Raw genomic sequence first — 13,497 nt, forward strand, 5'->3', positions numbered from 1 at the left:
CTGTTTCTGTGCATTTGCTCACAAAGTGTCTCTGTAATGCAGTTACTGTATTTCTCAGGGAGAGAGATAAACGTGTTTATGTGCAACACTGAGAGATGGGGAAAACATAAGAAAGAGAGGACAGCAGAAAAAGACGAGAGATTGACTGGGTTTCATTTCACATCCGCCCTCTTCACAACCCTCTAACCAATCCAAAACGTACACAGCCGAGCGTTTTTAAACCACTCCCTCACTTTCTGGCCAGGCTCATCCACAGGCCTCTTTTTAGCCGGTGAAATTTCAGTCGTGCTTCTGCCACCATAAATGCTCCTTTTCTTTGTGACCAGAGAAAGGCTTCTTCTTACTTCTTTTACTGATGTCATGGATACTTTCTTGGTTATTCTTATATGTATTTTTAAAGTCTTCCGTTTAATGTGACCTAGAGTGGTTTAAACAACGCCTAAAATAAAATGTTACATAATAATAATAATAATAACTTTTAAATTTTAATTTTAAATTAAAAGCCCTCGATGCCTCACAATGCTTCTGTTAGACATCTGGAGAAACGTCTTGTGTGTTAGCCACCAAGTTTTCCACTGGTTACGTACTACAACGGGGACTATATTAACAAGGACTGAGGACTGTGTTAGAGGCCATATTATTTCAGTAGGATAATTGATGTATGGGTCCCCTCTAGTGTCCAAGAAATATATTACTCGTATAGATGACCAAACTTGCCTTTGAAACTGTGCATGCGGAAAGAGAGAAAAAAAAAATAATACCACTGATATGAAAATATATTTAAAATATTTATTTTAATAAAAGTTAGGATCTCTACTTGTTTGTGAAACTACCCACATCTCTAGTGCAGAAGAGCGTGCAGATAGGATGGAGTGGGCGTAGACGAGGATAGCAGCAAGAGAGAAAGGAAGTCTCACAAGACCTGCTATGATGTTTGGTTTGGAGACCGTGTCACTAACAGAAAGACAGGAGGCGGAGCTGGAGGTGACAGTATGAGGGTACCAGGCAGGAGGTAAAGAGGGAAACCTGGGATTGCAGTAGAAGATTCATGGATGCAGTGAAGGAGGCCATGCGGAGGACTGCTGTGACAGAGGATGCTAGGGATAGGGTGAGGTAATCCGCTGTGGCGAAATCCTAAAGAGAGAAGGTTTGCTCATGAAAGAGCCTCACATCGGTGGCTTGCTTTAATCTGTTTCAAAAAGCATATCATGAACCAGACAGCAGGCGGAGTTGCTGACCTGAAGGAGGAGCCTGCTACTGCATGGGCTGGCTGTGTGAACTCTTCACCTATGTCACATTTACAAGACTGGTCTATAAAATCTAAATGACCTTACAACTCTGTAATAACACTTGGACAAACTCATATCATTTCTGATGTCGTGTAAATCCTAAAGCTTAGGCATGTGGAAGCCCTGGCTAATAGAATATTAAATATGTATGACTCCAGTCTGCAGACATGTGCATAGTAAACATATTTATACTGGTACAGTCATTAAGAAGAGAAGCGCTGATTTCATGCAGCTACAGGAAAGTTAATCTCCCTTTATCGCCTTTAGGTTTTTTTTTTTTTTTTTTTACGACGATCTGCGACAAAATCTCCGGTTTACGTCAGCCGTAAAGCTGACAATAATGATATGAGATAGCTGAACACTGTAACGTTACTTTACAGCATTTTGTCTATTTGAAGCAGTTAAAAATCAAAGAAACTTCAACATTTCCCAATTTGACAGCTCGCTCACTCGCCGCCACGCCTAAGCAAACAGTTTTACCAGCACTCAGCGTCCCTGTGTGAGTACAGAAAGCAGCGAGAGCCAGTGGAACAAGAACTGCTTTTAGCCAGTCATTGCCATGGCCTCCGAAAGCGGCGATAGCAACATGGATAGAGAAATGATTCTGGCCGATTTTCAGGTGAGTGTCATTTTTTCTTAGCCCCTCATATTGTACGAGGTGGGCAATAATGTGCCTGTTGTTGTTGAAACGCCTCGGACTGGCGTGGTAAACAGCAGACCTGAGCTGGTGTTTCTGTGGTTTAGCACGCTGTGCTAACACACTGACAGCTTGCTACCTGATTATGAAGAAGCCTGTTATCTGTGTGACCAATAACTACATAACAGAAAAGATAACCCAGACAGATGACACTAGTCATCTAATCTTTTGAATCGTTTACATACTTGAAGGATAACGATCCAACTACTAGTGAGAGGGCATTTTCGCGGCTAACCGCTGCTGTCAGCTTGTTTACACATTGTTTTGCCAGCGTTTCAAATCCGTATCAGAAACTGTCATCCATAAAGACTAAATTTTAACCCCGGTTTGCCGTGAACATTGGGATAATGGCGATAAACATTTGCAAACTGGCAGTAATTTATGATCCTGTTTATCTGACAGTCTTTACTAGAACAGCATATAATCGTCATCTTCTGTTTGTGTTTAGTTAACTGTACGCATGCTCCCCGGTGAAGAGCTTGTTACTGTAGTTTTGTTTGCAAGTTTACTTTAGTGTACTGTTAGGGAAGTAAGTGAATTTTATTTTTATAGCGCTTTTCGAGACAAAGGACTGTCAAAAAGTGCTTTAAAAAAGTGAATGGATAAAAACTAGCCCACACTGTTCGCAAAGTTGACACACATTAACCAAGCAAAACAACACAAAATCACAACACTGCCCTGCCAGTGGTAACCTCTTCCATATTTTGGAGCTAAGGTGTGGAGGCAGAATTCCCTTTTGTTTTCAAATGGGTACGCAGAATCACAAGAAGGCCCCAAACTGAGGAACTGAGGGGTGCAGTGGGCCATAAAAGTAAGAACCAAGATTTGAAACCGAAATCTAAACCTGATAGGAAGGCAATGCAAAACCCTTAAAAGTGGGGTGAAATGTAAGGACTTAAAAGAATGAGAATAAAAACAATCCAAGCAAGAGGAGACAAAGTCTTAAACAAGCATCACCAATTGACTTTTAGAGTTTAGTAATATTTCTCAAATGAAAAAAAAATCAAAACAAAAGAAAACACCAGCATATCAGAGACTTAATGTGAGCATTAAATGTCAAAGACTGAAAAACAAATTATCCCATGATTTAGCATGTCAGGTTTTAGATTGGATAAAAGGGACCCCAGTTGCTGTCTGATTTGGCAGTAATGCTCTGAGGAGCAATAATTAGATGGGCCGTCTTTGTCTGCATTTAACTGTAAAAAATTATTCAACCAGATCCAGTTCACAAGGTTTTAAAGAGAGGGAGACTATACAATGAAATCACCAGAGGACTTAACCCAGATCCTTGTACGACGCTGGATGATGAGAGCAGATCTGACCAAACATCTTGCCCACTGAAACCAAAAGCATTCTATCAGCAAGATATGAAGTAAACTAATCCAAGACAGGGCTTTGACTTGTGAATCTAGATCAGTGGTATCAAAGGCTGGGCTAAAGTCCAGGTTATGTCTAGCAAGCATGATAATATACTTTATACACACACAACTAGTTTGCTTTGGATTTTATTCTTGATATGTAGTACTTGGCTGTTGGTTTCAACACCGCATCACATTTTGTTCTGAATTAATTTCTTCCTGTTAACACTAAATTTTCCTGGTATCAGCAGACAGCAGGGACATGTCAGTGTTACTTTGCTTTTTTGTAGATACTTGAAGAGCTCTTCATCATCAAGTAAATACTTTATGAAGTCTATAGAGGGTCGTTTTAAATAGGCATAAAATGTTGCTTAATGTTGGTATAAATATTTTTTTCCAAGTATTAATTGCTACTATTATAAAGAAAATAGACATTTCTTACACACGTCTAATAGGTTGAAATGTCATGCTGGTTTAAAGACCAGTTGAACACAACAGAACCAAAATGCTCAGTACAAGTTTTACTGTTTTACTGTCTGGGTCTGTTTTTATTTATTTATTAATGTTTTACATTTAAACTACACATACTAATTTATTTCAATGGTACTGACATCAAAGCCCAAGTTTGTTGTCATGCTGAATATGTACTGAGATTCTGAGGAAGTGGCAACCTTGTTTTGATCAAGACATCACTGAATGTCCATAATCCTTCTTAAGGCTGTTACCATTTCACGCTGCTTTTATGGGTAATAGAGTAGTAGTTAAACTGTAACTGTTATTGTTCTTTTCACATTTAGAATTTGATCTCATACGATGCATTAATCTGCTGAATTCATTTTTTGTTTTGCTTTCCCCTCACAGGCTTGCACTGGAATTGACAACATTGCAGAGGCAATCACTCTGTTAGAGCTTAATAACTGGGATTTAGTGGTAAGTTCATTATCTGCAGGCTCTATTGGGCTTTACTCTTGGACACGCGGACTTAGTCTGTCTACAGGGCAGGTTCAAGAGGGCAGCTAACATCCAGTAGCGTACACCGTGTAATGGGCAAATGATTTCCTCATGTAATCCCGTCAGGTTTGTATTAATTCATGATGCACCTCTCAGCATGAAGTGCATATTGGAAGAGGTCAGTCTATATTTAGATAGATGCTGGCAGGAGCTCAAAGCAGGCAGCGAGATAGACAGTGGGGGCTGGACTCACTGCAGCTGTAAATCTGATGGCTCGCAGTTCTTCTGCAGTAGGTGTTGTTTTTGTAAAAACAAATTTGTTTGCTAAGTGTGAGTGTGGAGTTTCACCCCAATACCTCAGTACTGCATCTGCCAGTAAGTTGGGGTTTGTGGTGTGAAATATTGCCATTGCTCTTGTGTGCTTACTGTCCATTTTATTTTATTTTTAAATTTACAGTAATAAAAGCAGATGTGATTTTTATTTTTTAGGAAGGGTGACCCATTTGCAGCTGTTTTTAGTGTTAGGAAAGATAAAATAAATGGATCATTAATATGCTTCTAAACTTTTTATAGCCTGAGCATGTTTGTGTTAAGTAAGAATGCACTGTTGCTTTTAGAAGTCTTCTTTTTTTTGACTTATCAACGCACCTAAAGCTACCTCCAGCTCTGTTATATTGTAGTGTCCCAGCAAGCCGAGACTACGTGACTATGAGGTCACATGCACAATGCCAGGATCTGACACTTAACTATCAATGATTAACTTTATTATTTATTTGAGCTTCTTCCCACTGTAACATTTTAAAATGTGACCGAAGCAAATTAATAGCTCAGAAAAGAGAAACAAAGTTGTGACTTTAAGTTGAAACCGAAGCCGGTGGAAGCTTCAGTTAAGAGACAAAGAGTCATGTTTATAAGTGCTGAGGTTGTGTTTGCTCGTGATAACTGCCCACTGAGTTTCTGGCAGTTCACCAGCCAGTAATGTGTGGCATTTGATAAACGACAGAGACAGTTGTAAGACCTAAAGATAATGACTGTATACTCCAATGAAGGCCAACTATAGCATGTTTGATGATGGGGCTGGGTGTCTTTTTGCCATTATTTCACAGTTCCTTATACCTTTTCTTTGCAAGAAAATTCTAGTATTGCTTTTCATACAAACAATGAATAGTGGATATGGTTATAACAGTGCTTACCAGCTTTACTTTGCCTGTTTGGCAGTGTAGAATAGTGACTGTTCGAGAGGAATCCAAACAATTGCCGATTCAGACAAAAGCAAACTGCAAAGCAGACAGTGGCTATATTTGTCCTTTCATTTCCCTTTGTTCTGATCTTTCGCCCTCCTTAGGTGTTTTTTCTTCTTATAAATAAAAGAATTTGTAAATTTTCAGAACGCACAGGTCAGATTCTCCCTGTCAGCCTGAAAGAGTTTGCAAGTCAGTCATGTGTACATTTTATTGAAAGATATTTAATTTTTCATATGTGTGTGTGTGTGTATATATATATATATATATATGTGTGTATATACATGTGTGTGTGTGTGTATATATATATATATATATATATATATATATATATATATATATATATATATATATATATATATATATATATATATATATATATATTTAAATTTGAAAATAGGCCTAAGACCATAGAGGCCTAAATGAAGTTTGTTTGCCAAAAGTAGTTTATTACAGTAATTGTAATTCTCTTAGCCATTGTCAAAACCTGTTTGGAGATCCATGCTGCATCTGCCAGCCTCTTTGAAATTAGTTCAGTTTACGTTGGTTGCATGTTTTGTCATGGTGTTATTTGGTGTTTGAAAGCAAAAGGACAACAACGACAATTTTGACTTCTGCGTTTATTACAGGCAGCCATCAATGGGGTCATACCACAGGAGAACGGGATCTTACAAAGGTAATAACCACATTCTCACAAATCTACTCTAAATAAGAGAAAAGATACCATCTCACCTTTTAATTCCAAGGGAATGCTGCAAGGTGACACACATTGTGCATAAGTTCAGAACACTTTTGTATTTTTGTCAAGCCGTAATGACCAAGTTAAAGGTTAGACGTAATCACAGGCAGATGTGAAAACACATAAGTGAGTTTGGGGATTCACAAAAAACTCTCAGAGAAATATGTGCCACTGATGTACATCACCTGCGTACGTGAGAAAATAAATAAGTAAATCTTAACCAAAGTCTGACTGTATTTGCAGGAACTTGAAGTCCTCATCTCAGTGTTGACAAGGCGTTGTGAACTTTATCACGGTTATAGTGGATACAGAAGTGTTGCTCAATAAAAACAGTCACATGCAGCAACATCCAGGAAATAATAACCTACAGGCTACTGAGCTGCAGGGTATTGCTTCTGCTATGATTCTTCGAGGATTGATATAAAAAAACTTCCTGCAAGGAAGCTTTCTGCTAAGAATCAAGTTGAACACAGTTTCTGATTAGAACGGGTTTCTTTTAAGAGGGTTTGTGCCATTCACTTTCATTCAACAGTTAGTTGTTACTCATGAGCTAATGCAGGGGTGGGCAATCTCAGTCCACGAGCGCCGGTGTCCCTGCAGGTTTTAGATCTCACCTTGGGTCAACACACCTGAATCACATGATTAGTTTGTTACCAGGCCTCTGGAGAACTTCAGGACATGTTGAGGAGCTAATTTAGCCATTTAAATCAGCTGTGTTGGTTCGAGGACACATCTAAAACCTGCAGGGACAGCGGCCCTCGTGGACTGAGATTGCCCACCCCTGGGCTAATGCATACACATGCACACAATGCATGTGTGTATGTGAACATGCACACAATGCATGTGTGTATGTGAACATGCACACAATGCATGCATGTGCACGAGTGAACTATTGTCAGCTCTTGGGCCATGAATGCAATTAGTTAATCTAGACCCTCCCACTGGAGGCATCCCCTTAACCGTTTTATTTTGCAAGTCACTTGTGCGCACGTGTGCACATGCATGTGCTGTAGTTTGTTTTCAGCTCTTGCGCCATGAGAATATTGCCAGTCTTTCTTGAAGGCACACACTGTCACGAACGGAGGCTGGCTGGCAGTGTGATCAGCAGCCAACACATTCACTCAGTGGCTGGCATTGGTATAAGTAGGCCAGAGTTGTCCTGTAAACAAACTCTGATGACGTGACCAGATCTGGGGCCAGTTGAAGGGTATTCCAGCACTGCTGTCTAAACAGCGTTTCTGTCTTTAATCGTGTCTTTATAACTAAGCAATTTAAGAATCATAAGCAGCTTGTTACGAGCATTTAATATGAGTATATAAGTCTCATGAGACTCCGCTCCGTCATCTGTTGAAGTCGTGAGTCCTGTCATAGGTGAAGGCCTCAGTAGTTTGGTTTAGATGGAGAAGAATGCCATCTACTTGTAGTAAAGGATAAAGCTACGCCCAGAACACAATAAGAGATATTTTAACTGCCTTTTCAATAGGGATCTTTTTGTTCTATTCATTTTGACAGCTCTTGAAATCAGCCTTATTTCCCCTGGACACTTTCAGCAATAAAAAAAAAAGATGATCTTGGCAGGATCTCTCATATTTGTTCTTTAATATTTGTTGCAAAATCTCTTTTTTTTTTTTTTTTTGCATCATCTGTCTCAAATGTAAACCATCTCTGATTATAGAGCAAATGTACAGTTAGCACCTTCAATTATTAACATGATATGCTTTTTATTGCAGTTTTCACACATGCATTGCAGCCCTAAACTTTTCTAGTCACTGCCTTACGAATGTGCCTGTCACAGTTGGATTGGCCATTATATGATATTTAATCTGCCAACATTTCAGTACAAAGTCTAGGTGTGATATCTGATCTTTGACAGTTGCACAATTAATGAGTAGAGTAAATTCAAAGCTAACGAGTGGTTGTCCTGTGTCCTTGCTGCGTGCTCTACTCAGGTATTGCCTAAGTCAAACCGAGTATTTTCAGTATTGGAAATGGTGAGAAAGGAGAACTTCCAACTATGTCCTGACTTGGATTTTCCAGCATTTTTCTGTAGTTCATGGCACATGTGTTATCTCTGTTCCTTTGTTGGTATATTTCACAACAGGTTGATGTTGATTGCATATACACTATAAAACATCAAGAGCCATTATGTGAACCCTTTGTTTTAGTTGATTTCCTGCATCGATTACACGTAAAATGTTATCTTATTTTCATCTAAGTTACAAGTTTATATCCATAAAATTATCCAAAAAAAATTAATTAATAACACAAACAATGAAAGTCATTAATTTATCAGCGCACGTGTGAGGAGCTGTCTTTGGGTGTGCAGTATTTGTAACTCAATACATGACATTCTGATTTTAGGGAAAAAAAATGCAAATTTTCCATTTATTGGTGGATTAATTTTATTTCTCACTGAATTGATGAGCAGGGGCGCAGTTAGATTATTCTAACATATGGTTGGATCTAGTCCTTTTCCTGTTGCTCAGGTTTGTTGTGGAGGTTTTTATGACGGACGACATACAGCTCAGGCCAGTGACCTCTCCACTGTTGTTAGACTGATAAAATGTTTAAGCATGGCTTTTGCACTTGCTATTTCAGAACATTTGCTGCCTGCATTTCAAGAAACAAGGGACATACTTGGTCAAATGAGAAAAGACATTATCAATTGTGTCGTATGAAATGGCAACAAAGATAAAACACACAATAGTGTAAACAGATATTTAGAGGATAGGAGAGAAAACCACTTGCCAAATTTATCGTCTTTGTGCTGGTAGCAGTCTGTGTCACATAGATGCATTGAAGCAAACATTCACTTGGACTTGAAGCATAACCTGATCAATATTTGGTGGTCAAAAGTCAAGGTCTTTATGACATAACAAAACAAGTTTTTGACTATAACGCAAGCCTCTTATGCCTGAAAGTTTCACACAAATGTCTAATAGGATAAACTGATTACATTAAATATCCAAACAGTCAAAGGTCAGCTTTTTTGCACCATCATAATGTTTGCCAAAAGCAATTTTTCAGTCATTATTCAGCACCATAACTGAGGGGCACGAGGGGAGATTGTGACCATATATCTCTTGTATTGAATTGGTTATACCTGCTTTTGCAGCCTAACTGTTAAAGTAAATATGCTGTATGAGTTTACACAGACATGGAGCTGCACTATAACTTGAATCATTTGAAGCAGGATACAACCACGAGGAGGTCATTTTAGTTCTATTTTGAATTTCTTTTCTGACCGTCTTTCTGTAGTAACTTTTCCAGTGAGGCGAGTCAGGCCACAATGTACGGACCTCCTAGCCTCTCAGAAGCAGCTGATGCAGCAGCGGGAAGCGCAGTTCCTCCCCCCTCTTCTTCATCTTCGTCTTCTTCACCTCCATCATCCTCAGCTTCAGCTTTTTGCCCAATCACCCCTTCTTCCCGACACATCGTAGAGCGTCAGCCCCGGCTGCTCAACTTCAGGGTCGAGTACCGGCAACGCTCTGTAGAGCTGGTGCTCGAGGAGGGCAACACAGTTGGTGAGCACCACACATTCGCACAGATGTACCATGTCCATATTTAACGCTTTCGCACTGACTTTTGCAAACAAAAGGTCAATTTTCCTCTGTGCCCGCTTTCTTTGTCTAATCCAATCCATAGGAGAAATCAAACAGATCCTTGAAACAGAGCTTGGTGTTCCGGTGTCCAAAATGCAGTTGAAAGGGTGGAAGAGCGGAGATGTGTCTGATAGTGTGAGTTAAAAGCTTTAATTTTTATAAAGCACCTTGAGGTGACTGTTGTTGTGAATTGGTGCTGTATAAATAAAGCTGGATTGTATTGAATTGAATTAACACATTAAGGCAGCGGTCCCCAACCCCCGGGCCTCGGACCGGTACCGGTCCGTGAGTCGTTTGGTACCGGGCCGCGAGAGTTGAGGCTCAGGTGTGAAATGTATGTTTTTCAGGGTTTTTATCGTTTTTCAGCGTTATTTTGTTATCGTTTTTATCGTTAACTCGGTTTTCCTGGGTCTTTTCATGTGTGTTATGAATAAATCTTCTTTTTTTCGGTACCGGTACTAGTTTTATTTTGTTGTATTTATCCGCGACACCCTAAAGGCCGGTCCGTGAAAATATTGTCGGGCATAAACCGGTCCGTGGCGCAAAAAAGGTTGGGGACCGCTGCATTAAGGCACTAAGAAAAATGAGAAGCACAGGTGATATCACACAAGTCTGCCCCTTCTGTTAATTGTTTTACATTACCAGACAGGTGTTGCATTTAGGAGCCCATCTAATTTATATTGTCTCTACAGCTATAACTCATTCACAGAACCTTCTTACAGTTGTGTATGTTTATGTGTGTGTACTCAGACGGTGCTGAGAAGTTTACACCTGCCCAAGAACAACAGCCTGTATGTCCTGACCCCCGACATTGCCCCTACTGCCAGCACCAGCAAAAACAGGTACTCTCTAACTCCCATCCTTATTATGGGGATAAATCCTTTCTTGTCATTCTGCTGCGTATACACTATAAATTATAATAGGTAGTGGCATGAGTGCAGTTCAAACACCAGGTGGTGCTATATCTCCACTTATAAAGAGAAGAGGGAGCCAATGCTGCTTTCATAGCTTTATTAGGAGACATTTGACCTGGCAGTGCACATTCGCTTTTCACATCCTTTGTGACATTTTGAGAAGATGAGAGGAACGTCTGGTGCCACACTCTTTGTGTGTTATGCAAATAATAATTTTGTCGTCCTTCTTTGTCGTCTTCGCCCTGATATTGTTGCTTGCCAAAGGTTTTCCTTTGCATCTTTCTCTTCAGAAGTTGTGTATATGACAGCCTCACTTCATATCTATTATTTATACCTTGTTTGAAAGATCACACATTAACATGCAGCAACAATAGAGATTTTCTGGGAAAGCCTGTGAAGTCGGTGTTCTTCATCCAGAGGTTTCTTGGGTTGTCTTAGTGAATGCGTGACAGCATTAGCAGCCTTTTTCTCTGAAATGTCAGGCAGCTCAGGATAAAGTCATAGCAGTAATACAATCATAGGTGGCAGCTGAGCATGTGATTGGTCTTTCATCAGTATCAGGTAAACATCATCCAAAGAAATAATATATCTGCTTTATTCTACTTGGTTATCACAGGATGACAAAGATCATCTTTATTTTTTATTTTGAGGGGATTGGACGGATAATGATAGATATGAAGGGTACACATTTTTTTGTTTGTGGGAATATGTCTTTACAATATTACCTTGCACTATTTGTATGGTTGCAGTATTTGAGTTCTTTGTTTGTATGAGTATTTGCTGTCTGTCATTGTCCCTGTGCCGTGTAATTTTGTGTGCACTGTAATTTGAAGACACATCCAGGCAGAATGATTGAGGATGTACATTGCCACTTCTGTGATTAATAACGGAATTGGTTTTCTTTTTTGAAGCTAATGTCCCTGAGGACATGGTCTGTGAGCTAAAAACAAAAAGGGAAAGAAATTATTTAATGGAAATTTACCAGCAGTGGTTAGTGTTTTATGTGTTCTTCAGAATCTTTTTGAAATGAATGGTTGAGCAGTGTATTTTCAGATCCAGTACCAGTACCGTTATCAGCATTTATCAATTTAACATTGCATAAAAAAAGCAGCTGTAAGGTCTTCTTGAGTGCATAATTATGTAATTGTGGATCCTAATAAGTTGTCACGTAGTCTGGGACATTTTGAAGTGTAACATTTTGTACGCCGAGTTTCCCGTGTCTCTATGAATCATCTTAGGTTTGTTGAAATTTTTTATTTTATCAAAAAGAAAAGCTCTGTGGCTAATACGGGGCATGTATCTGCAATGAGCATTAGTCAATTTGTTAGAAGATTAAGAGGGTTTTTTGTGTTTTTGGCGTGTCATACCTTGACCCCCAATTTTTTTTCTTTTCTTTTTTGGCTGTGGATTTAAAAAAAACTAAAATTGTACTGTAGCTCTCCCCTGAGAAAGCATCCACATGTCAGCAGAATACGTGTGGAAGAAGTAATTTGGCAGTTTGCTGCTTTCCATGCTAGTTAGGCTAAGTGGTAGTTATACGGTGTTGGCAGTTAATGACCCTCCGTTGCTCTCTCTCTTCCCTGCCTCTCCTCATCTTCTCACTCGTACACTGACTGCTGTGTCTTTTTAGCAGCACCGTTGCCTTTCCGCCAAGTGTTATCGATATCATTTTGGGTGTCAGGAGCTCGTTATTCTGTGTCAGCTATTTTAGTGGCGGACAGTTGGGGCTGAAAGGAGTGGGTGGGCTCTTGTGTATATGCGCATGCAATTGTCTATTAACGTGTGCCTGCGTGCGTATGGTGACCGTGTTGGCATACTGGGAGCGGATAGGTGACAAATCACAGAATGTGAAGGGAGCAGTCCCCTGTAGCGAGACCAAACAGGCTGTTGGCTTGTAGTAAAAATAAACTGTGGTCACACCATATACACACAGTACACATAGTTCATGTGAAGTGTCTGCAGATTTGTTGTAGCAGACAGATCTCAGTGCAAGTATTAGTGTCATACCATTATGAATGAACTGATTTGGTATTAAATGACCATAAATGACCAGTTCTTGTGTTATTTGTGTTTTAAATATCTTATAACATTTGATTTACTGATGAAAGTGGCAGTCTTCTCATTTTACTCATGCAACATAATTAGAGGAATTAAGGATGAATCAAATGAACATTACAATGTATGAGGGAAAATGAGAAAGTGGTTGATTTTCATGAGAAAATCATGAAAAATGATGTGTGTGTCTTTATAAAATCTGAAACTTCACTATGGGAGGAAATGTGTAATTCTTATAGTGTGTATATATATCTTAATGATTATTTTTTACTGTTGATTACATTGTATCCCTGCCTTTGAGAAGCTTTAACCATGGCCCTGATTTCAGTTTCGCTTCTAATAAGCAAAACTGAGTGCAGCACTTTACGGGTTAACATTAGGACAAAGATCTACTTTTATTTGTTTTTTACCTACTGTCCTACAAGTTTCTAATAAAATGTAGCCTTCCAGCATGCAATTACTATCTAATTAACCATAATTAATCCAAATATAGCAGAATATCTAATTAGTAACATTAAAAAAACTATGTATCTCATTTCCCTCTAAGTAATCTATTTGTTTGTCTCAACTTGGATGGATGTTGCACACACTAAAGCCATTTTCAAACAGGCATCCGGCAACAGTGTTTGCTTCAAAAATCCACACACGGAG

At 39.2% G+C, this 13,497-nt stretch overlaps 1 protein-coding gene across 3 annotated transcripts in view; it reads left to right on the forward strand.

Moving 5' to 3' along the window:
* The first annotated feature begins 991 nt into the window (after positions 1–991).
* Positions 992–13,497, forward strand: part of faf1 (Fas (TNFRSF6) associated factor 1) — a 61,294-nt gene continuing 48,788 nt past the window's right edge. Inside the window, exons 1-7 of one of the 3 annotated variants that reach the window (XM_039607224.1) lie at positions 992–1,108; positions 1,731–1,908; positions 4,206–4,274; positions 6,166–6,212; positions 9,534–9,799; positions 9,921–10,012; positions 10,628–10,719. In XM_039607224.1, coding sequence (XP_039463158.1) covers positions 1,849–1,908; positions 4,206–4,274; positions 6,166–6,212; positions 9,534–9,799; positions 9,921–10,012; positions 10,628–10,719 — 626 coding nt within the window. In that variant the 5' untranslated portion in view covers positions 992–1,108; positions 1,731–1,848. Of the gene's footprint in view, positions 1,109–1,589; positions 1,909–4,205; positions 4,275–4,371; positions 4,586–6,165; positions 6,213–9,533; positions 9,800–9,920; positions 10,013–10,627; positions 10,720–13,497 lie in introns of those variants that run through there. The other 2 variants (XM_039607223.1, XM_039607225.1) reach the window with 2 other exon arrangements.

The sequence above is a fragment of the Oreochromis aureus genome, linkage group 23 (genome assembly GCF_013358895.1).
Source record: "Oreochromis aureus strain Israel breed Guangdong linkage group 23, ZZ_aureus, whole genome shotgun sequence".
Classification (NCBI taxonomy): domain Eukaryota; kingdom Metazoa; phylum Chordata; class Actinopteri; order Cichliformes; family Cichlidae; genus Oreochromis; species Oreochromis aureus.